Here is a 22,703-nt window from a genome sequence, read left to right as displayed (position 1 = left end):
GGTAGACAGGGGATGGGGGAGATCACAATGAAGCTAACAGACGTATAGATGTATTCATTGTCTTGAGTGTGGTGATGGTTTCAATGGTATAAACATATGTCAAAATATGTCAAATTGTACAATTTAAATATGTATAGTTTATTTTATGTCAATTATACCTCAAAAAAGCTGTTAAAAGAAAAAAGGAAAAAAAAAAGCATGGCGAGAAAGCATACAGTGGGTAAAAAGCTTGTTTCTTTGCAAAATGCCTTCAATACCACCGACCTCATTAGGTTGTAGCTAGGACTAAATAGGATAATGTATACACAGAGCAGCATCTCTAGCACTAAGGTAGCACACATTATACACTAGCTAGTAACAGTACCATGCACAGACTTATTTCAATTTCCCATCATTCCTATGAGGAAGGAGAAACTTTTGGGTGGACTGGCCAGAGCCCCAAGAGAATTCTATGTGCGTGAGGATTAGAAGCAAAGATGAAGATGAAATAAAACAGGTAAACAAAAACTGATGTGTAAATGCCTACTAATGTGGAAAGCTTTAAGTAAGCTGAATTGTTTAACATAGTGCCTACAAAGTTATGTTACCCAGATACTACAGAAAAACCATTTTGTACCTTATGTGGCTTGTTTAGTCACACTAAATAGAGAAAGACAAAAAAAGCAAAATGCCAGAAGCTATAAAAGTTTCAATTTTAAAGGTGACACTGTGCCATTGGCTGTTTGTGAAAAAGATGTCACCAAAGATTTGAAAATAAGCAGAGTGACCGTTAGTCAGCCTCCAAATCAAAACTCTTCCCAACCACAACAAAATCTTGAAAGAAGCACTTAAATAAGGTAGTACTAAAACTACTGTTCTAATCATTATTAGGCATCTTGTTCCAGTTTAACATTAATTACCGTCATCAGGAAACTCCCTGAAAGTAGGCACCACGGCTTTAGGCTGCAAGGGAGTGCAGGTACTAAACTCCATTGGGTTGCATGCCCTGGTGCATCACTGTGTATCCAGGAGGAAAGAGCACACTATGTCAGGGATCAGATTTATTGTATTTAAGTACCAAATTATTTCTTAAAAGAGGAATTCATCTAAAGCACCAAAGTTTTAGCACTACTGGGAAAGCCTAACTTCTATTTCATGTACACAGGAGGACAGATTTCGATACATCACTCGAAAATGATAAATGACAACAATACTTAAATTTGTAGGAGTTTATACAGTACTTCCATATACATTATTTAGTCTTATCCTCATAATAAATAGGTATTACTATTGTCCTTCATTTACAGATAGAGAATATGAGGCTCAGAAAGGTTAAATGACTTGCTCACAGTCTTAAAGCTTGTTAAGCAGGGTGGAACTGACATTGCGACCTCAGACCTGCTGATTCGAAATCGATGTTCTTACCACTAAATAGTAGCAACTCTAATTGCACCAGGCTGCAAGTGGTTTTTATGGTACATTTCACAGAAAACGTTTGATGATTCTCTGACAATTAACAATCTGAAAGTCAGGGAACATCAACTCCTCAAAAGACTAGTAACAAGATTGATATTCGGTATTTCAAGATTTCAACTGAACTATATGCTGTTAAAAGTTTAACCAGAAAAATAGAAGAAAGCTCTACTTCTCATGTAAATTTTGAAGATTTACCTGAATGAAAAGGAAACTGTTGCTTGGCTTCACCAGTATGTGCATCCCAAATAATTGTAGTCTGAGATTGAAAAGAAAAGAAAAATACATCGTTAAGAAGTTAAAAGGAGTTTACCATAGATGCATAAATTAGATGTCTAACTATATTAAAGCAATATGAAATGTCAGAGTGGATTAATTTTTAACATTTAGTTTACCCCAAATAGTTCAACAAGGCTATACTCCATTTGGGGTGGGGATGGGGGAGTGACTATTAACCAGTTTAATTTTTCCCTGGTGATTTTTCATCAGTCAACTTAACTTCAAATAACAATTATTGTTTGTCTACAAAGTACCAGACATCGTATTAGATTCCTTAAGAAACTCCATTGTAATAGTGTATTTAACATAAGATTTTTATAGCTGTTTAGCTAGTAGGAGGCAATTTCTTGGTTAATAAAGTAACCTGCTAATTCTTAATATTAAGATTTTTAAAGCTCACATTTATGTACAAAGGCAGCTTGAATTTTGACAATATTTAAAACAATGTCTTTTATGTTACATCAAAGTATGACATACAAATCCGAACGGATATATTCGTAATTCCCTTTAATACCCTCTCATCACTAATTTTGTTAACTTTGGGGATGTAACATTGTATAGTGGCAGTGACCATTCACAGGGCTTTTCCCTCCCATTCCTGACCTCCATCACTTTTCTTTCCTCTTTTCTCTCTACTTACTTTTTTGACAACACACTCAGTTAACTATGAGCATGCACTTTCCTGGATTAAAATAATCTTGAATCTGTATTCATTTGGGGAGGTGTGGTAAAGGGGACGACCTAAGAAAATCTATCTTACTTTCAATCTATCCATATTTACCAGCCTTGGATGAAAAAAGCTGGAAAGATCCTGCATGTCTGACATTTTCCATGAAGTACCAAGGGCTCAGCTAGCAGACTGGCTCTAAGACTTCCCAGGCAATCTCTCCAGAGCCACATTCACTGATGACATGAACTAGCGACCGTAGCAGGGAAGCAAAGAATCCAGGAGGTAGGAATACATTACAGCTCAAATTCCAGTGAAAAGGAGGAGTGGTCACACGGATAAAGAATAAAGGGCATTCTGATGAGCAGATTCAGGAATGAGCCGATAGAAAAGCTAAGAAAGCATTTTAATTACTAACATAAATTTGTACCTGAATTTCCCCAATATGAATGTTTTATTGTTTACGTGAGTAGTGGAGAAAATATTACTTTCAATTATACTCTGTAACACACTAACCTTTATAGAACTTAGTTTAATGTTCTTTTACCTTGTCTACTCCAGCACTTAGAATGAAATTTCCTTTCTTATTCCATTTTAATGCAAATATAGGGCCTTTATGCTGTCCCAAGGTGCTAGCAAGGTTGCCTAATATTCAAAAAGAAAAACATTAAAATTACTTCAAGCTTTACGACTTAGATCAACAACAATAAAAGAAAAGAAAAATGCTTCACTTACCATCTTTAGTCCATATTCTGGCAAACCCATCGTATGAACCAGTTGCTAGAAGTGTACCTTCACTCTGTCAGAGAAACACATTTCTTTTAATTATATAATCTAGAAAGGGGATTTAATTGTTATTAGAATAGTTCATGTTTAAATCCCATGGACAGCAGATCCCTGGCATTCTCTACTCCCATACTCTCCAGTATTGCCTATTTGGGAGGGCCACCGAAGGCCCAGAAACCCCCTTCGCTGCTGCGAGGCTAGCGTGCCGGCAGCATTTAGTCAGTGAGCGAGCCTTATATCCAAATCTCCAGAATGGCAGGAACTGCTCCGGAGCAGGATCAGTATCACCCGTATGCATGTTAGGGTCTACTGCATTCTCATGGATGCACAAGACTAAAGATGGGGGTACGGTGGTGGACTGGGAAGGACATCAAAATCATGAAAATGATTTAATGGAAGTAAAAAGGAAAACCTTCCAAAATATTTCATTATGATTAGAAGTTTTTATATGGTCCTCCCTCTCAATCTTTTACTACCTAAACCGTGTGTGTGTGTGTATGACCCAAACAATACTGGCATTTCAGATGATCAGATTCTTAAATATGACAATGTTTCTTTCTTTTGTTAATTCTTTCCCAATATGAAATCCTTATCATTAAAAAAAGTGACACAAGAAAAGGAGCCAGAAAAGAGTGTAGGCCGACTTTATAGTTAATGAAGTGAGTACAAGTGCCCGGAACTACTTTACCACAAGGAGAAATCCACACCAGTTTCTCTAATCTTATATTCCCTCACTGTGGCCTGCCGTGATGAACAGTACAATGGAAGGAGAGCTCTAACTTATTCTACAGAAGTGCATGTTACAGACTGCATTAAACAGACTAGTTCCAGGATGAGTAGACATTACTGGAGACAGAATAAAATCTTGCCTTTCTCAGTACTTTCCTGATGCTTTTTGGTAAGGGCACTGAAAACAAGATGGCCAGTTTCAGAACTCTCAAGCCATTTGGCTGTACAGGTAATTGACAAACAAACAAATGCTGGTTCTGGGGGTTGTAGACTCAGTCCCACCCGGATTCGTCAATCTCCTAGGGTTCGATCTGAGGAAGGCCAAGCCATGTTGAGGCCAACAGCAAAAGCTTGTTTGCAGACTCTACACAATGGGAAGTTTCCTAACTACTAGTCCCCAAGTGTTTTAGTTCATGGACCTCTAAAGTAGGAAAAGAATACTTTAAAGATCGTATATCTCACAGGCTCTTGCTTAGAAAAGAACCATAAATCAAGTATAATGTTTTCCTCTTTTAGTGGAAGATTGCAGTTCATAGTGAGTAATACATCTGTGAAAAGTCCACCCTTTTTAAAACTGTAACTTGCTGTTCAGAATCACCAAGATCAACAGACCAATGTCTGTTAACCATCCCTTTCAGCGTAAACTGTCAATTTCATTAAATTAACATGGTCTCTGAGGCAAACAGCATAAGAAAGCTATCAGGGCTTTGACCTAAGTTATAATAAGGTTCCACATTAAGAAAACAATTCTTAGTCCTGACCCTACAACCAAATAATAATGCATTGTGCTAAAACCTTTTTTTATTTTTAGAATTGTTGGTTTTATAAGAGAAGGGTAAATACATTGCTGGACATTTTGGAAGAGAATGCTAGAAAACCTAGCTATGAGTTCTGGAAAAATTTCATAGAAAATAAGAACTTTAGCTGGAGGAATCATTTCTAAAGATGGATCTCATTCCTTGGAATGAGATTTGGAAGATCCTGTGGAAAGCCCCACAAAAAGCTGTTTAACAGAGGCCAGAGGAGGAAAGGATGCTCACTTGCTAAGCAAAGAACAGTGACCCCTAAAACTCCTGCTAACACTGAAATATTCTAAGAGGCTTCTCAGAAGAAGTCAGGGGTAGGGTGGGTGCACAGGTAAAAGATGGATGCAAAGTTACAAGGAAGGAAAAAGCCAACACGGAATAAAGGAAAAGATAGGGGAACTTTAAAAAATGCTTATTTTCCACAAATTAATCATGAGAATGAAAACAAACTGTTAATCATGTATTTGAAACAGAAAGGATGAAGTTTTATCAACAACTAAATCAAACTTTCTGTTAAGTATCTCCAAAAGATGTTGAATCATATATAGAATCAGAGAATTATAAGATTCCTACAGCTACAATAAAGCTTGCAAGTCATCTAGACTAACGGTCCCTAAAAGGCAGCTGGCAATAAAGTTTTCATCAGTTTACAGCAAAATGAGAAAAACAAGAACGTGTTTTTATTATATGGATTTCTCCTACCCCCAGCAGAGGACTTAGTACTTAAGGACTTATGTGCCTGTTACTGATTTTCATTTATTGCCTCATTTACCATCACACTTCTACTTTCCATGTGAGGGAAATGAGACCAGAGTGGCCTACCACCACTTTTACAGAGGTTATGCTACTAGATAAACCGAAAAACTGGAATTTGAACCTTGGTCTGACTGCTCAAGGACCAGTCTTTGATTTTAACACCACATTTGCAGGTGGGGGACTCCTAGTTTGTTGTTCTCATTAGTTAGTGAAATCCAAAAATATCTGAACAAATGGACAAACCCTGCCATTAGTCTGAGGCTCAGAGAGGTTAAGCCTTATTAGTGACTACATCCACCACAGACGATACAGTGATACTCACATTCCAATCTAGAGACGTCACGTCCTTGTTGCTGGGGACATCTTGCCCTCCTTCTCGTATACAATGTCTAAGGACTAACTGTGTGGAGCCACTAGTGCTATTTTCACTAAGATTCCATATTCTTGCTGTTGAGTCTCCAGACCTATAAAGTACGCAATATGTTTTAAATCCTCATGATATTCTCAAGTATCCCAGAATCAAAGCAACATATTTACATTCTATTATTAATAAGGAAAATAATGGACTATCAGGGATTTCCATTTCCAGTAATTTTCTCAGTCTCCATTTTGGGAGTCCCAAGCACTCCTGAACTAGTAGGTTTAGTTAAAACTTGTAAGATTACTTTAGGAAGGATTTACCTAGGCAAAATGACCACAAACAAGCAACAACAAAAACCTGAAAATGTAAATAATGCATTTATAAAACGTGTAATAGTTCAGTAAGATATGTTTAAAAACCCATTTTAGTTTCACTTTGAGAAACATACCCTGATGCCAAGAGATCACTAACGGGGTTCCAGGCACAGATGAAAACTTCAGATTCGTGGCCCCGTAATACAACTGCTTTATTAGGAGGGATTTCAACATCCCCATCCACTTCCATCATATCAGTATGATTATCTGCATCATGAGAAACAAGTGGAAAATTCCAGTTAGGTAATATTACAACATCCTGGGGGCAAAAAGAATTCTTAACCAGCAAATACCTCCTTTATAACATATTGTGTAACTTTTGTTTTTACTATGTCAGGTAACGGTGAAAATGACTATATAGTACTTATCACATGAAAAATAAATTCCTATCATTAGTCAAGTATGACCATACTATTTTTAAAAGATAAACGTATGTGAGTGCTTAGACATGGGGGATGCGGGAGGGAGAGAAGGACTGAAAAAGGTGAGACCCAAACATGACCGAAATGATAAGATGGATTGAATTAAATATAATCCATGCCAATACTATTCTGAGTTTCTGCCAGTAGGGGTTGCTGATATCATTCACATAACATGAGAGTTGCCTTTATAGCTCCATGTCAGACCTTTATTGTATTTTTTAATGACTAGTATTACACATTTTATTTAGAAATCAAATGCAGATGAAAACTCACTTAACAGGAGAAAATAGTTTCTAAATATTTGCAAAAGGAAATAAAATTCATGAAAGTGAATCTAGCTTTTTGGAGCTTTCGGAATAAAAATCTGAATTCTGTGATACCAGTTAGGGGAACAAGTTGGCATAAATGAAAGAGATGATGTTATTTCAGCTTAGACGATGAGACAGCCCCATAAAGCAAAATCTCTCTTCTGAAAAGGAATTTTTAAAAATTCTCAGCTCACTTGCTATAGTATGTGCTCCATTCTCCTCCCCATTTGCTGTGTTTTCTCCATTTTTTGCAGATCCTTGTGGGTTTGTTGCAGCTGCGGCAGCTGCAGCAGCTGCTGCTTGTTGCTGTGCAAGCTTATCTCTATAAGCTTGTTGTCTCGTCTGTACTACATCAGGCATTACGGCATCTATCAGTGACAGAGACTCTATTGGTCGACCATCAAACAAGGTACCATCCTGGATTTGGAAAATTGTGAGAGAAGAAAAATCAAAGGTTACACATTTAGGGTAATTTGTATTCATACAAGTCAACAGGAGAAATGAAAATCTTTATTTCAAGAAGAAACACTTTTAGATAATTTTCTGAACGCACGTAAGAAGGAAAAGAATCAGAAGGGCAGAAGGAAACTTCAAGAAGCAACTGCAAATAGCTATTTAAACTTTTCTTTTCACCTGGTCATATTGTTAAATATTGCACAGATAAAGCTGAAATATTGACAGGAATAATAAAAACTAGGCCCAGGTGACTAAAAAAAGCTTTATTAATTAGATTCCAAAATACTGTTAGACAAAAGTAGTGACCAATATGAAAGAGTTCATACAATGATGAGCGATTTGGTGCCAAATTATAGTAAATACTTCTTTAAAACTTAAAATTTTTAAAACAGCTGTGTTGGAAGCACAAGTTTCTTGTGGTTTGATTAAAATGTTAAAACAAAAATCGATTTCAGAAATTATGCCATACAATCATCTCATTTTACTAATGTTGAAATGCAAGCACAGTAAAGGTTTAAAGATTTGCTGAAGTTACACAGCCAGTCAACGACAGCTGCGATGTCTTAACTGGTGCCACTCAAAGTGTGATCCAAGACCAACAGCACCACCATCACCTGGTAGCTTGTTAGAAATGTAGATTCCAACCTGCGGAATCAAAAATCTCTGAAGGACTCAAGAAGTGTGTTTTCACAAGCTCTCTGGGAGAGTCTTATGCACACCAATGTTTGAGAAGTACCATCATAACTCGCAGGCTAGTGCTCTTTAATTTTATGGAGTTGCTATAATTTTCCAAAGCTCTTCTCATTGATATGATGAGGGAAGTTACAATTAATAGAAAGTTCTCCAGCAAGTATAAGATGAGACACAAAGCAAGTCAGAAATAGAAACAGTGAAAATTAGCTAGGAATGTGCATACGTGAAGAAGGGCTCACTTCAGCTGGTGAACATCTCCTGCTGTTCAATCTACAGTGGGGGCACGGGGGCTCCCAGTTACAAACACAGCATATCCTTCTAAATTGTCAATTGTAATGGAGTATTTGAGGAGCAGGAGAAAGTATTTTAACTTACAAGTAACTTTAAAATATTAAAACCAACACAGATACATTGTAGAGTACTATATTAAATCTACAAAAAAATTTTCAGATAAAATGAGACTTCATCTCTGGCCACTGGTGGAAATTGTTTACCACCCTCTGTAATAAAATATACTTTGGCAGGGAAAGTGCTAAAGACAATGAGGACACATTTAATTTAGTAGTAGTGGATTTTTTAGTTATAGAGATGAGGAAACAAAAATAATACAATCAATATTAGTATACTATATAATTACAGTAATAAATATTGATACAGAAACCATGGATGCTTCAGTTTTAGAAAACCATGGATGCCTCAGTTTTAGAAATACTTGCAAAAAGGGAACATCTTAATTTTTGGAATAAAAATAATGTTAAAAGCTTCACATATCATAAATCCTGACCATATGTGAAAATTTTCAGCTAGACCAGGGTGTGCAAACATTTTCTGTAAAAGATCAGATAGTAATATTTTAGGCTTTGCAGACTATAAGCTCTCTGTCAGTACTCAATTCTGCCATTGTAGCACAAAAGCTGCCAGGCGATCTGTAAATGAACGAGCATGGCTGTGTTCCAATCAAAGTTTGCAAAAACAGACAGCAGGCAGGATTTGGTTCATGGGTCACAGCTGGCTGACACCTGAGCTAAACTACCTATATGTGGACCTTATATAGGCAATAGTATCAAGAGTGGGCTTTAACTACACACTGCCTTCCAAAATCAGGTATAACCAAATAACCTGAGATTTTCTAATTTTTCAGACTGTCAATTATGGCCTCAGCATTCTATAGCACAATGTTGTTGTTTTAACGAAAACTATTTCTTACTGTTTCTTATAAAACCACCTAAAGGGAAATAATTAACAATAATGGTCCTCACATTTGGGAGACAACATGCCTTGCCTGGGTGGCCTGACTGTTACATTAGCAATACCACTCTTCGATTTTGTTAACCTGGTGAAGCTGAAGTCAGATAACGAATGAACAAACAAGATATCAGATTTAAGGACATATTTAAAAGTTACAATTAGTATTTGAAATAAGTCTTTCTTACCTCATTAATACTAACTTCTGCCTCTACATACTGTAGACCTTTCTGGATGATAGAAATCAATGCAGCAGGTGGGACGAGGGCACCATTTATGTTAGACTGACTGATATGGCTTTCTATACCAAAGGTAAACGCTGAATGAGAAAATCCTAAGAGCAAAAGAAAAGGTGTAAGAATTTACTCTCCTAGTGGCAACATGCTATATGTTACAAATGAAAGACCTCTATCATCTTTCAGAACCACATTCACCCATCTCAGTCTGTAACTTCTGAAATCTCAGACTGTTAGCTGAGGTCAAACATGTTCTTAAACAAAAGAAATATCAAAATCCAAACAGGTTAACGTTTATATAGTTTCCTTTTTGCTTTAATTACATAAGGCACTATTTAAAATTTCTAGTACATATAAAATTTAGCAGTGGCACATAATTTTCCTCAACAAATAGCATCAAACTGTAAAGCTGGAGGGGCCGGCCCCATGGTGTAGTGGTTAAGTTTGCATGCTCCGCTTCAGTGGCCCAGGGCTGGCAGGTTCAGATCCCGCGTGCAGACCTAGCACCGCTCATCAAGCCATGCTGTGGCAGCATCCCACATAAAATAGAGGAAGATTGGCACAGATGTTAGCTCAGCACCAATCTTCTTCAAGCAGAAAGAGGAAGACTGGGAACAGATGTTAGCTCAGGGCCAACCTTCCTCACAAACAAAACAAAACACTGGAAAAAAGCCTTTGAAAATCAAGTGACTCAACTGCTTCACTCATTTAGGCCAAGATAAATTAAGTGATATTCAACATTTTTGTAGTATATTTAAATTTCTACATACAAATTGTCGAACACTTTATAAATTCAATATTTTGCATGGTTTTCTGAAAACTACTTAGGAAATAAAAAGCAAACTAAAACTAATATAAGAAATGAAAATTGAAATTTGATGAAAAATAATTTCTATGCTTAAATCCCATTGTATGTATGAGTTAAGTGGTAAAAATATTTACTAATTCTTTGCCACTTAGTAACCAATCTAAATGAAAGCTTTAGGAAATGAAGAGTTAGCAAGTGAAAAACCAGTTTCCATGTCTCCATCAGCAATTCTTTAATTTTAATTTGAAATACTTTAAAACACATAACAAAAATCTCTTTTTGTTGGCCTTGCTTTTTATGGAAGCCAAGTCTAAGTTCAAAAGTAAAAGCCTAGTAAACTGATAGACCCAAGGGTGGTTATTCTTTTACCAAAGCATCCATCAGAGCTTACCATTAAATAGTAATTGTCATTAATCTATATTAAACAATTCAATTAAATTATACATGAAATATATAATGTTAAACTTTCATACTCAATAAAGTAAATGAATATGGGCTTATTTGGGCCTTGGTTAAACTGATTTTATCTATCAACTCTTGTCCAGCCTGTCTATCCTAGTTTTTAGGGCTTAGTCCATGTCTTTTTTTGCTTTCTGTGCTTCCACTCCTAGGCTCCTTGAGGCCCTCATGAACAGTCTGTAATAAATTACTGTGGGCTCACAAATAGCACATGCCTAGGAAATATTTTAACTGGTTAATAGACAAAGTACCCCTAAGATGATTTTCCTCATGGCTCCCTCCTTCCCTCCTTGAAACACCTAATCATTCCAATTTCTGTGACTACCCACAGTGAGAAACGAAAAGATATTACCTTTAAGCCTTTGATTTTAACCTCAGGCTTTTGCCCACAGGCAAGATCGTTATTAAACACATTTACAGTTTTCAGCTTAATCTGAGCTCACAGAGGTGGCTAAGAAATATACCAAGAAAAAAAAGCACCATTTTGCATTGTCCCTATCAGGAAATCCACAACTACTTGAATATGAGTAGATTCCAGATCGTCGGGGTAGAAGGCTAAGAATAAAGACTGGGAAGGATGGGGAGAAAGCCTAAGAGATATCCAGTGAAATCCATAAGCAGTGAGGTTGGAGACTCCTGTTTTCAATGACATACCCATCCCTAAATAAATCCTGCAGTAAATCACAAATAGGATAAAAAGCTAACCAGCCAAGTGGCTTAGAGATTTAAGAAGTAAGACTTCAAGAAAGATGTATCACTTATCACATATGCATATATGTGTAATTTTATTATTTTATAATGTGACAGCAGATAAAAGAACAGCCACTAAGAGAAAAAGGGTTCGAATTCATTCAGAGACCATGGTGGTAACCGCTACACTCTGCTGCTCCTACTGGACAGTTAGAATACAGTCAAGGATAAAGCTAAAGCAGGGTGAGCTCCTGTTTACTAATAGAAAATAAAAGATTGCATTACTGTTCTTCTGTTTCAACTCAGAGTATTACAAAGTGGTGTCGGTACTGCAGGAAACATTAAGACATCTTACTAGCAAGGTTTTTTAAAGTGTTTTAATTTTCATAAGCCTTAAAAATTGTAGCAAAGTCCATGATTTCTGTACTAATTCATCAGTACAATTTAAATGACGAAAATCATTACATTTAGACCCTGTTTAATTAGATAATAGAGTTCAAGATATGTCCAAGGATATCCTAAGAGTTGCAGGCAGAAAGATGTCAATTTGGGGCTGGAATGTTGCATATATCCTGAATTTGTTCTGTCAGACCAGGAGAGAAGCTATCATAGGTGCTTACGTCCGTCTCAAGTTGTTTCTCAAACAGCCAGAAAACAACCCTGAAGTGGTCACTAGCATTGTTTTGGCACTTCTCAGTAACGTTTGCTTCTTAAAGAAGGTCCACACTTAAATGCTCTGCTTAAATAAATGTTGAATTCAACTCTAATTTTTTTCTTTATTTCTAGTCATAGCCTTACACGCCAGCTTAAAACTGCTATGTTCAAAACTACTTCTCTTTCCCTCCCTAAAATTTCTTTTTCCCTAGAAATTGCTAACCTTACACCTGAAAGTCATCCTAACTTCCACCCCGGCCCATGGCATTCCACCATTCGACGAACCCTATCAATGCTACCTCTCTGGTCTCTGTCATCAGCTTTCCTTTCCCGCCAGAACCCAGAGTTGAGTCCCCATCCACCTTTGCTTGGACTCTTGCTGCCACAGGTTCCTTTCCTCTCTTTCCCAGGTCAGTCCATTTGCCACACTACAGCTAGAATAACACTCGTAAAATAAAAACTGATCATATCATGACTTACTTGAGCACTTTCAGTGATCCCTTTGGCCTTCGTAACAAAGGCCAAACTCCTCAGTATGGCAGACAGTTACTTTTGTAACCTGACCCTACCAGACTCTCCAGGCTTCTCTCCCCAATTCCACACTCCCACCCTTCTTCCTACTGCACGAGAAACTCAAGTGATTGATTGCCCGTTACATGTAACACCTCAATCGTGCTGTGCTATCTCATGCCTTTGGGCCTTACTTGCTCCCAAAGCTCTTTTCTCCTATCAGAATGGAGGTGAAGTCCTCCTTCCTTTCACTGCCTGGGGGTTGATCATTCTCTTCTATGCCCATCCTATAATTTGTACATGTCTGGCACTTACCACACCGAACCGTCAACATCTGTGTGTGCATATGACTACTAGACTGGGCTGCCTGAGGAAAGGGTTTATGTCTAGTAATCTTTTCATTCTGGAAAACTAGAACATTACCTAATTTAACTAGTGCTCAATAAATGTTTGTTGAATCAGAATGTGATTCTACTATATCTTGGCACATCAGAAAACCTATGCAGCCAGAAATAGCATATGACTTAAATCTTCCTTGAAAAACAAAACTAAAACTTGAACCAGGTTATGCCATAAAATATTTCCATTTACCTGTAAGCATATCGGCAGGGAATACTTTTTCAGGGAGAGCTTCTGATTTACATACAAGAAGGCAAACGTGATGGACCTAAATCTGGGAAATGTTGAAGTATGGCCTGATTGTCTAAAATAGCATCCCTTCTTTCCAGGGGTAAGAGCAAATCTGATATAAATACACCTCTGTAATCAAGTACTCTTGATTACAAGCTGAGCAGGGTAGTTGAGGACAGGACATTGCGGCCATCACTCATTCATAGGGTTGTCAGGAGTCAGAGCAGACTTCACAGCACATGACAACAAAATCCAGTACTCTATACATTCATTAGGGCGATTAAGATCTGGGAGGTAGAAAAGAGATTCCAGAGAGGAATAAAGCTGAAAACCATGATCTTCAGCACACAGTAATTCAGGGATAAAGACCAGCTCTGGCAGCGGGAGGTGGATGGTTACTCAGGAAAATGAGCATTGTTCCCCTGTAAGAAACAAGGTCACAAAACAACCATTTTCTCCGTATTGCTTGTTTCCGGGAGTACTTTTCCTGGAGATGACAGGGATTGTGTTCTCAAAGGGGTGTTAGTCCTCCAGAGCCTGCCGACTCGACTCTACAGAGCATACAGGAACATGAAAATGGGCCTGGGACATCATGGTTATAGTCTAGGGCATCCAAACAAGAAAAAATGAGCAAAGCTTAACCTTTATCACAACACAGTGCCCTAGTCTGGAAGGAAAATCTAATTCATTCACGGTCCTATTTAAACTTCAGGTCAGAAAAGCCTAGAAAATTATATTTGAAGAGTTAGATCCAGCACTTATGAAAAATAATAAAGGAAAATGTGGAGAAGGAAAAAGATTACAATAACAAAACCTAAATGAACTATTAGTATTTTTTATTTCCTTTTTTCTTTACATATTGATGTTTTTCAGCACAATATACACCAGCTATACAATTCTGTGCCCTAATTTTGTCCTTAAAAATATATATGTAACTACAAACATTTTATACAAATTATATTTTTGGAAATAATTTTAATATCATTATAATATTTACCCAATAAATGTACTCACCTAGTAAATTATTCATTTCATAGCTGGACATTTGGACTTTCCCAAGGTACACTGTTTAAAAAGAATCTTACCTCAAACATCTATGTATATAGATATTTTGTCATGTATACATTTTTTTCTCCTTAGGATGGACTCCCTCAAAAGTTGAGAGGGACATGAGCATTTTAAAGGAAGTTTTCTCATGATTGCCAAATTGCTTTTGCAAAAAACTGTGCAAATTTATAATGCCATCAGCAATTTACATGTTTCCTTACACCCTTGCTACGCTGGCTATTCCTAAAAAAACAAAAAGATTACTATTAAGATTGAACAAGTTCTCTGTTTGGCAACTATTAAAGGATCTTTGTCTTTTAACAAGTATGTCAGTAGGAATGCGTAAAAGGAATTTCCTCTATCAGCGAAAAATAGTTATTTAACTCACAAAAAGAGGAGAAAAACTGATTTGGAAGTACAAAATTTACCAGCATTTTGACAACTGCTTGCTGTTCATTGTTAATTAGTCATGTGTACAACAACTATACGTCTCAAATTAATGTTACTGCATATTTTATTTGATTATAAAGCAAAACGATGTATACCTAACTGCACTTTTCTGGCTACCTACTCCTAAAAGTTAAAAGACTAATGGTGTCTCTACCAGACCCTGAGCTCTCCTCACTCCAGTTCTTCACGGCTAGAGGCACATGACCCAGAGCCAGTTTAACCTGACTCCATCCAGTCCACTGCCAGTCTGTTTATAGATGGCACCGGCAGGGGGACAAGTAGGAAGCAATGTTTATTTAGCCCAGTTACCTTTATCTGAGTCAAGAGAAACTACAATCCCATTTGACTGCTGACATTTTATTAGCCATCGTAGAGGTTAATACAAAATCATTCAATGAAAAACATGAATGAATGGCTTATTTGGCGTTATAGATCAGAACCTTAATGTTATATATGAACCTTCAGGTTAGTTAGTGCCTACTATGATCATGTTTAGATTTCTAAATAAAGAGTATGTGTGTGTGTGTGTGTGTGTGTGACATGTGATCTTATAAACAAGTAGAACATCTGAAGTAAGCACCACCTCTGAAAAGTATGGTGAGAGGCCTCTACCCAGGGATACCTGATAACTCTCTGAAAAGCTGGAAAACAGTGGAGAAAGGTGGGGGCGGGAGACACAAGATGATTTTTCATGAACCAAATGTTTTAAACCTACATATATCATCACTTCTCATAATCAGAGACTGTATGGCAAGATGAACCTCAGTACTAAAAACATGAGGATTTTAAAAAATAGTATTCAGAATTATAATTTAGGAAATAACTCAGTAATAAGAACATAGTGCTTTTACATTTTCCAGTTAGTCTTCAATCATAAAATGCAGCTGTTTCATTGTATCTAATATTCAAGTACATGATAAATAGAAATGTTATTGAGCTCTTCAACGTGTAAGAGACAACAAATTAGAATCAAGAATTCTTCCCCAAACCAAATACACAATTTAAGCAGAATAAAATTATATCTTACACAAAGCAACAAGAAAAACAGGTGCCACAAAGTTCATAAATCATTGCCAGGAACAATTTCTCTAGAAAAAAATAAACTAGAACTGGGAATAACTATAGCAAAGTCACAGGTGACGATGCAAAAGGGGGAAATTTAAAAGGTCCATACCAGCTTGGCTCTTATAAAATTAACACTGCATCAGGTTCTGTTATATACAATTTAGCATGTACCACTTAGCACTTCTTGTGCATATAGTTGCTAGATATGACTTATTAGGGCAATCAAATTATTAATGCCCTTGGGTGATCACTAATTAAAGGGGGCATACTCAATCAAGTCAATCATTACTTACAGTACTACATGTCAAATACACTCAATTTTCAAGTCATCTCAAAAGAGAAAAAAATAACTAATTTTATTGCCTAGGAAATATTTGTTGAACATTGAAGTCTCAATCATGAAAGTGAAAAATGGTGATGACCAAAGTAACTTGATTAGGGTGAACTTTCTAGAAATAAAATTGAGAAAAATAAAAAGTTGTAACACTTAATAAAGACTTGCTACAATAAATATACTTTTCTGTTAATTAGCTTTAATGAGTAGAGGGGATGGCTTATTTCAAACAGAAGTCTATAAAACATTTGAGGCTGAATATCACAATCCAACCCTTTTACAATAAGCAACAAATTTTATGGATAAGCAAACAATCTCTGAGAAGTTATGTAATTTGAGGGGAGGAGAGGTCCAGATGGTACCTCTTTTAACAGACGTTATCTTCTAGTACTGATAATGGTCATAATAGGATGACCACACATAATATTTAAGATTAAAACTAATTAAGTGATTTTATTCCCTCTGAAGATGGATACCATAGTCCAGTCAACATTAAATACAAACCTTGCAGAGAACAAATATTAGATGTTCTTACTGTAAAACATTATTTCTAAATCATACATTTATCAAAACATACCAAACCGTTCATGAGATGTTTTTTGACTTTCTGACTGAGAGCTTATAGACAATGAGACAAGCAAAGCAAAATTTTATTTTTCTTTGTGGTTGTCTTTACAAAGTAGCCCTTTGAATGTCTTTGCACGGATACTTTCTTTGTCGTGATTATTTCCTTTCTTCCTATCTCCTAATCCAATTTAGTACTCTTTTACAAGGAAAACAGCAACATTAAGCTTCTAACTTCTGTATTGCTTTAAATCTTTTAAGAGGGATATTTAGGGCCTAAAAGTAATTTACATCAAATTTCTTAGATATTTAATGATTAATTCTCAATCAGCATCTCTTACAAATTATGGTGATAAATATGCTAAAACCCCAAAAGAACTCAGAGAAGGAATTAGTAGATTAGATGAGTCCAAAAGAGGATCAACTGCAAAAATGGCCATCTTTGTGTATAATTAAACATCAGAACCAAGAAAGAGCTTTTGGAATAAGAAGCCCGTGCTGAGACGGGTTGGATTCTGAGCTCTATATGAAACCTGTCCTGAGCTGAGAGAACTATAAACTTCTTAAACTCTTTGCCATAACCTGTTTCTGAAAGGAATTTCAAAGGAATGTCTCATGGTATCCTTTATGATATAAACACGCCTCACCATTCCTGCAAAACCTTGCCAATTAATACAAATACACCACTTTTAGTGGCAGCTCCCTCTTTAGGAGATATTCTCACACTGCCAGTCTCAATGGGTACATTTCATGCTTTGGACTTTATCTCGAATAGTTACTAAACACAATTTTTCTTTCAAAATATTTTGAACATGCTACATACCTGTTGTCAACTTTCTTGTCAAGTTCTAACTGTCCTACAACGAACATAGACCAGTGGCTTTCAAATTTTATTATACCTAAGAATCACCTGGGGCACTTGTAAAATGCAGATTCCTGGGCCCCACCTGCTGTTCTCTCGGTGATGCTAAGGCTGGTAGTCAGAGGAGCAAAGTTTAGAATTCTGGTATGGGCAGTTCTTAAAATTATGGCAAGCTGCATTCCTAGAAAAACTGCCGTAAGTTAAAATGTCATCAGTTAAGTATGATTTTCCCCTAGAAATCATAATGTAAATAGGAAGTTAGAGATTTTATAAAGGGACTGCTGCTCACTTTTTAGAGATGTGGCTTAACACTGTATTTCATCACCCACACACTATAATGTACAAAGCTTTCTAAAGCATACACAAAGCACAAGAACACAGTAAACAATTACAAAAAACTTGATATGATAAATAGTCCACCATACGAAGTATTTTTAAAATATAATTGTTGCTTTATTGTTTTTGCAACATAAAACACCTTAAAACATGGAATTTAGAAACGTCTTCTCTGAGAACATAAGCAACTTTAAGAAGACTTTTGATAATATTTAATCACTGGATACTCTTCCAGAAATTAATCCAGAGTATCATTTTACTGTCTCTTTTACTTGCTGTATTTTTGTGTAGCAACATAAAACACCGGTTTGTGGACTTCTGTTTGGGAACAAGAAGACATGAGTGTTCATTAACATCTCTAACTTCACCTTGCACTATTTCACCTCAGCATAGGCTGAACCGCAGGATGCTGCTGAGCTAGTCAACTGTTTCTGATCTCCAGAAACAAGTTTCACATACTTCAACCTAAACAGTTGCCCTTACAATACACCTCTAAGCCACTATAATATGTTTCCCATCCACTGATCCTTCACAATTTTTTTTTTGGCTTAGCGTCCAAAGCCTCAAAGCTCTGGCTTAAATGGTAGCCAGATTCTTACAGCAGAGTTTGTTTTGACCCAACAAAATCTTTCCATTTTGGCCAAAAGTACTACATAACAATATCCAAACATGTTCATGCAAGTAATATATGTAAGAATCACTAGGTCACTACTTTTTCACTTTATTAATCATTTTATCTTATTCGAAATGTTCTATGGATGTTGTCTTTGGATTTGCCTTCAATAGCAGTTTACCAGTTGAAAAAGAAAACAAGATCTATTAATTTCAAAGCTTCATAATAAGCTATTCTGCACTGGTTGGTTACTTTAGTTTCTTCTCTTTTTCCCTCCCTGCCATTGTTGGACCTCATTTTCTCAGCTGTTCCAGGCCATAGAGGAGCAGTGATGGTGATGGGAATAGAAAATCCTTGAGCAAGAGAAAATTTCAGAAGCGGAGTACAGCTGGGCACATCTCACAAGCGGTAGGATCTAGATCTAAGGCCATGCCTGCACTCCCTGTAGAACAAAGGACAACTACCTAAGCCCTCTGAGAAGAATAACTGCAGTTCAAAACTAAAATGGAAGGCTCAATGTCCTGCTCTATTCCCTCTGTCTTCCCTCACATGCAACTACCAAAATGATCTTCGTTACACTATGCCTCTCCTTACTACTAAAGCATTCCAATAACTTTAAGCTTTAATTTCTAAACTTCCACCTCTCCAGTATGAAATTTTCAACCAGCAATGATCCATCTCATGTAAACAACCTGCACTTTCCACTGCAGTCAAGCTCTTCCACCATTCTGTGCCCCACACAACCCACGTTTTCCCTCTTCTACTTTTACTGTTTTTTTTTTTTTTTTGCTTAATCTATCCCACATTGTCCCTTGTAGTTTTCCTTCTGTTTTATAACAGCATCTCTTACTCTGTCTAGAGAATTTGGATGATCACTGATTTACTTGGTATTTACTACAAATGATTTATATTTATTAATCACCTCAATAAGTACATTAGCAAGAATTCAGGTCAAGGATACATTTAATCAATTGGGATAATACTTATGAAAGCATTCTGAAAAAATATGGTTAATTTAGATTTTGCATACTAACTGCAATTAGGAGCAGTAACATTTGGCTGAGGATTCTGAATATACATTATCGAATTGATGGTATCTGAGAGGTTTATATGTTCCTACTAACTGTGTGCAATAATCTCACTTCATAACAAATAATAAAAATGGTCTTTGAACAGTGAAAGCCAAACAATTTGTTACAAATATTTGCCTAGGATTATTCCAACATATTTGAAAGAGTCAGAGAGTTAAACCATGCAGTAACACATAGCTTTAAAATGGCAGTCCAGACATCAAGGAAACATACAAAGTTCAACAGTTTGGACTGATACAAATTTCAAATGCAAAAAAGGTTATTTTGAGAATATTAAAATAATTTGAGGCCTATTTACTTTATGAAAGTACTCACCTGACTCTTGCAAGTATCTATATACCAAGAAGTTGACCTCATCACTGCTTATACTCATCTTTATTCCCACTTAAACCATGAGGTCACAACACAGGATAAAACCCTAAAAATAAAACAAAGTTAATTAAGTATTTTCTCAATAAAATATTCTTAAACAAAATGTAAACAATGTTGTAAAAACCATTTAATTTTATTAAATGATGTAAAATGAAGGTTCTATATTGCCTAATAATAAACCCTAACAAATAAAGTTACTTCCAATAGTTAGTACTAGATTACATCACCAAAACATGGCTGGTTCTATTTTTCTGCAAAATAACATACGGCAAAAACGATTCAAAATTTATAAAAGGGCTTTAGCATCGTATTTTAATGATTATATCAAATAGCATAAAAAGTTGTTCCCTTTTTCTCCTTAACTGTACAAAATAGTAAATTTTAAGAATCAGAATATTATTTATTTAGGAAAAGACTGATTTTAGACCACTGGGTGGGGGACAAGCCAGCTACGCTCGTTTTATCTAAATAATTTAGTAAGGTTTGAAGTCTCTATTTTCTCAATATCTGATCTGCAAAATGTTCAAGTTTCAAAAGATCTAGGAATGTTTAAAGCAAGGAGGTTGGAATACAGTTCTCAAAACTCAAATGATGTTCTCTTAATGGACATACTCAACTTTGAATTCAGAGGGAGGGAAAAAAGGAAACTGAGACATAACTTAAATATGTCCTAATTATATTTACCCGTTCTCACATCACAGAAATTACTTAAAGACGAAATCAGCACATGTTTTCTGTACGGAGCCAGACAGTAAACAGACCGGGCTCAGCAAGGCAGAGAGTCTCTGTCACAACCCCTCAACTCTGCGCGTGTGGCACAAAAGCAGCAACAAACACTATGTAAAGAAAACGAGTGTGGCCTTTTCCAATAAAACTTAATTTATGGACATTGAAATTTGAATTTCACATGATATTGTTCTGTCATAAAATATTTTTCTTTTGATTTCTCTTTGAGAACTTAAAAACTAAAAAAACCTTTCTTAGCTTGTGGTCGTTATAAAAGGTTAGCAGGCCAGCTTTGTCCCACAGCCTGTGGTTTCTTGGTCCCTTGTTTAAAAAGGATATATTAACATCTATTCAGGGTAAAGGGGTATCTAAAATTACGGGCCTATGCTGACTGTCCTGCCACATCATGGGTCTCTTTATGATGTAGAGGTAACAGTATATTTAAAAATCATAAATTAACAAGCACTTAGGAGGCTACTATGTGACAGGGACTGCTACTGCCCTAAGTTGTGGAAAAAGTGGTGACTAAGCACTCATCATCAGAAAAGAAGACAGACCATCAAGGAAGTAGTATCAATTTTCCAATGCACACAGAGGAAACCCTAATTACACTGAGTAGTCTGGAAATACATCTCAGAGAAAGTGTCATTGGTGTTCAGACCTGAAGGATGAACAGGAGGACAGCGAGAATGTGAATGTTTGGGGGCGCAAGGTAGGGAACAGAAGCAATGCACTAAGCACTAACAGCCAGTGAAGGGACGGGCGAGGAAAGAGAAACAAAACATGAAGTAAGCCTTGAAATACAGACAAAAACCATATTCGAAGGGACCTTGAAAGCATTACTTAAAGAGAATTAATGCACTGAAAGGTTTTGAGGAGAGTAGAGGGGAATGACAAGATTTACATTTGAAAGAGACCGTCCTGGCTCTGATGTGAAGAACAGGCGGGAAGGAAACGAGACTGCAATAAGGGAGACAAGTCAGAAGGATGCTGCAAGAACGCAGAGGACTAAACCTGCACTGCAGCGCTGACGCTGGAGAGAAGTACTGGGATCCCAAAGATATTTAGGAAGTAGACTCAAGGGTGATTGATTGCACACGTGGACACAGGACTGAGGAAAAGGGAAGAATCAACGGTTTCTTTTAGGACTTCTGGATCGGCGGTACTTCTGCTTACTGAGATGAGAAACCGTAGAGGAAGAGTAACAACTATTTTCGTATAAAGAAAAAGGTACCTCCCCAAAATTAACTCACAGAGTGCAATTAATCACTTGAGTGTTCAACATATACTTAACAGAATGATAAAGATAAATACTCCCTTGATGATTTTGGCTCAGGACATCTTGTCTATATGTCACTGTGGTACATTAGATGATTCGTGCTCTGGAGAATATCTTTCTCAATTTTATCCTGACCCACAGTAATGTGCTCAGTACACGTAATAGGTACTAACTATCAATTACGAAAGCCTTTTTAAATGAATGAGTTAAAAAATGAAACAACCAACCCCACCTATTATAAAATTATTAGAAATCAAATCATAATTCGACCAATCATGGATATCTGTTAATCAGGGAAACAATCAGTTATGATCTCATTAATAGAATTTCCCAAAATGAGAGAGGCTAGGTGGAATCCAAGTGAAGCAGACAGACAAAGAAAACAGAGTCAGTATTCTTTTCCTCCAATATACCACCCAGTCCAACACTCAAATAATGAACACTGGCACTGAGGTACCTAAGATGCAAAGGTTCTCAACAGTGCCTGGTTCTGATAAGCAAAGGCCATCAATGTCTCAATTTAAAGCAGTGATCAGTGGCGCTTCAGCATCATCTAATACATTCCAGGGCAAAGAAAACTACAAATCAAAATGATATAAATTACCATCTATAGGAATTCTTAGAATAAATACATATTGCTGGT

At 36.5% G+C, this 22,703-nt stretch overlaps 1 protein-coding gene across 3 annotated transcripts in view; it reads right to left on the bottom strand.

The window, feature by feature from the left end:
* The window catches only part of TBL1XR1 (TBL1X/Y related 1), a 161,456-nt gene that overhangs the window by 21,827 nt on the left and 116,926 nt on the right, over positions 1-22,703 (bottom strand). For 2 of the 3 annotated variants that reach the window (XM_046658315.1, XM_046658316.1), the window contains 7 exons: positions 9,523-9,668; positions 7,135-7,357; positions 6,285-6,417; positions 5,798-5,939; positions 3,134-3,197; positions 2,946-3,043; positions 1,651-1,711 (listed from right to left, as the gene is read on the bottom strand). In XM_046658315.1, the coding sequence (XP_046514271.1) occupies positions 1,651-1,711; positions 2,946-3,043; positions 3,134-3,197; positions 5,798-5,939; positions 6,285-6,417; positions 7,135-7,300 (664 nt within the window). In that variant the 5' untranslated portion in view covers positions 7,301-7,357; positions 9,523-9,668. Of the gene's footprint in view, positions 1-1,650; positions 1,712-2,945; positions 3,044-3,133; positions 3,198-5,797; positions 5,940-6,284; positions 6,418-7,134; positions 7,358-9,522; positions 9,669-19,998; positions 20,102-22,703 lie in introns of all 3 variants that reach the window. The other variant, XM_046658314.1, reaches the window with a different exon arrangement.

The sequence above is a fragment of the Equus quagga genome, chromosome 4 (assembly GCF_021613505.1).
Source record: "Equus quagga isolate Etosha38 chromosome 4, UCLA_HA_Equagga_1.0, whole genome shotgun sequence".
NCBI classification, from domain to species: Eukaryota; Metazoa; Chordata; class Mammalia; order Perissodactyla; family Equidae; genus Equus; species Equus quagga.
Note: the sequence above shows the minus strand (reverse complement) of the source record. Positions and strands in the feature narration are given on the sequence as shown.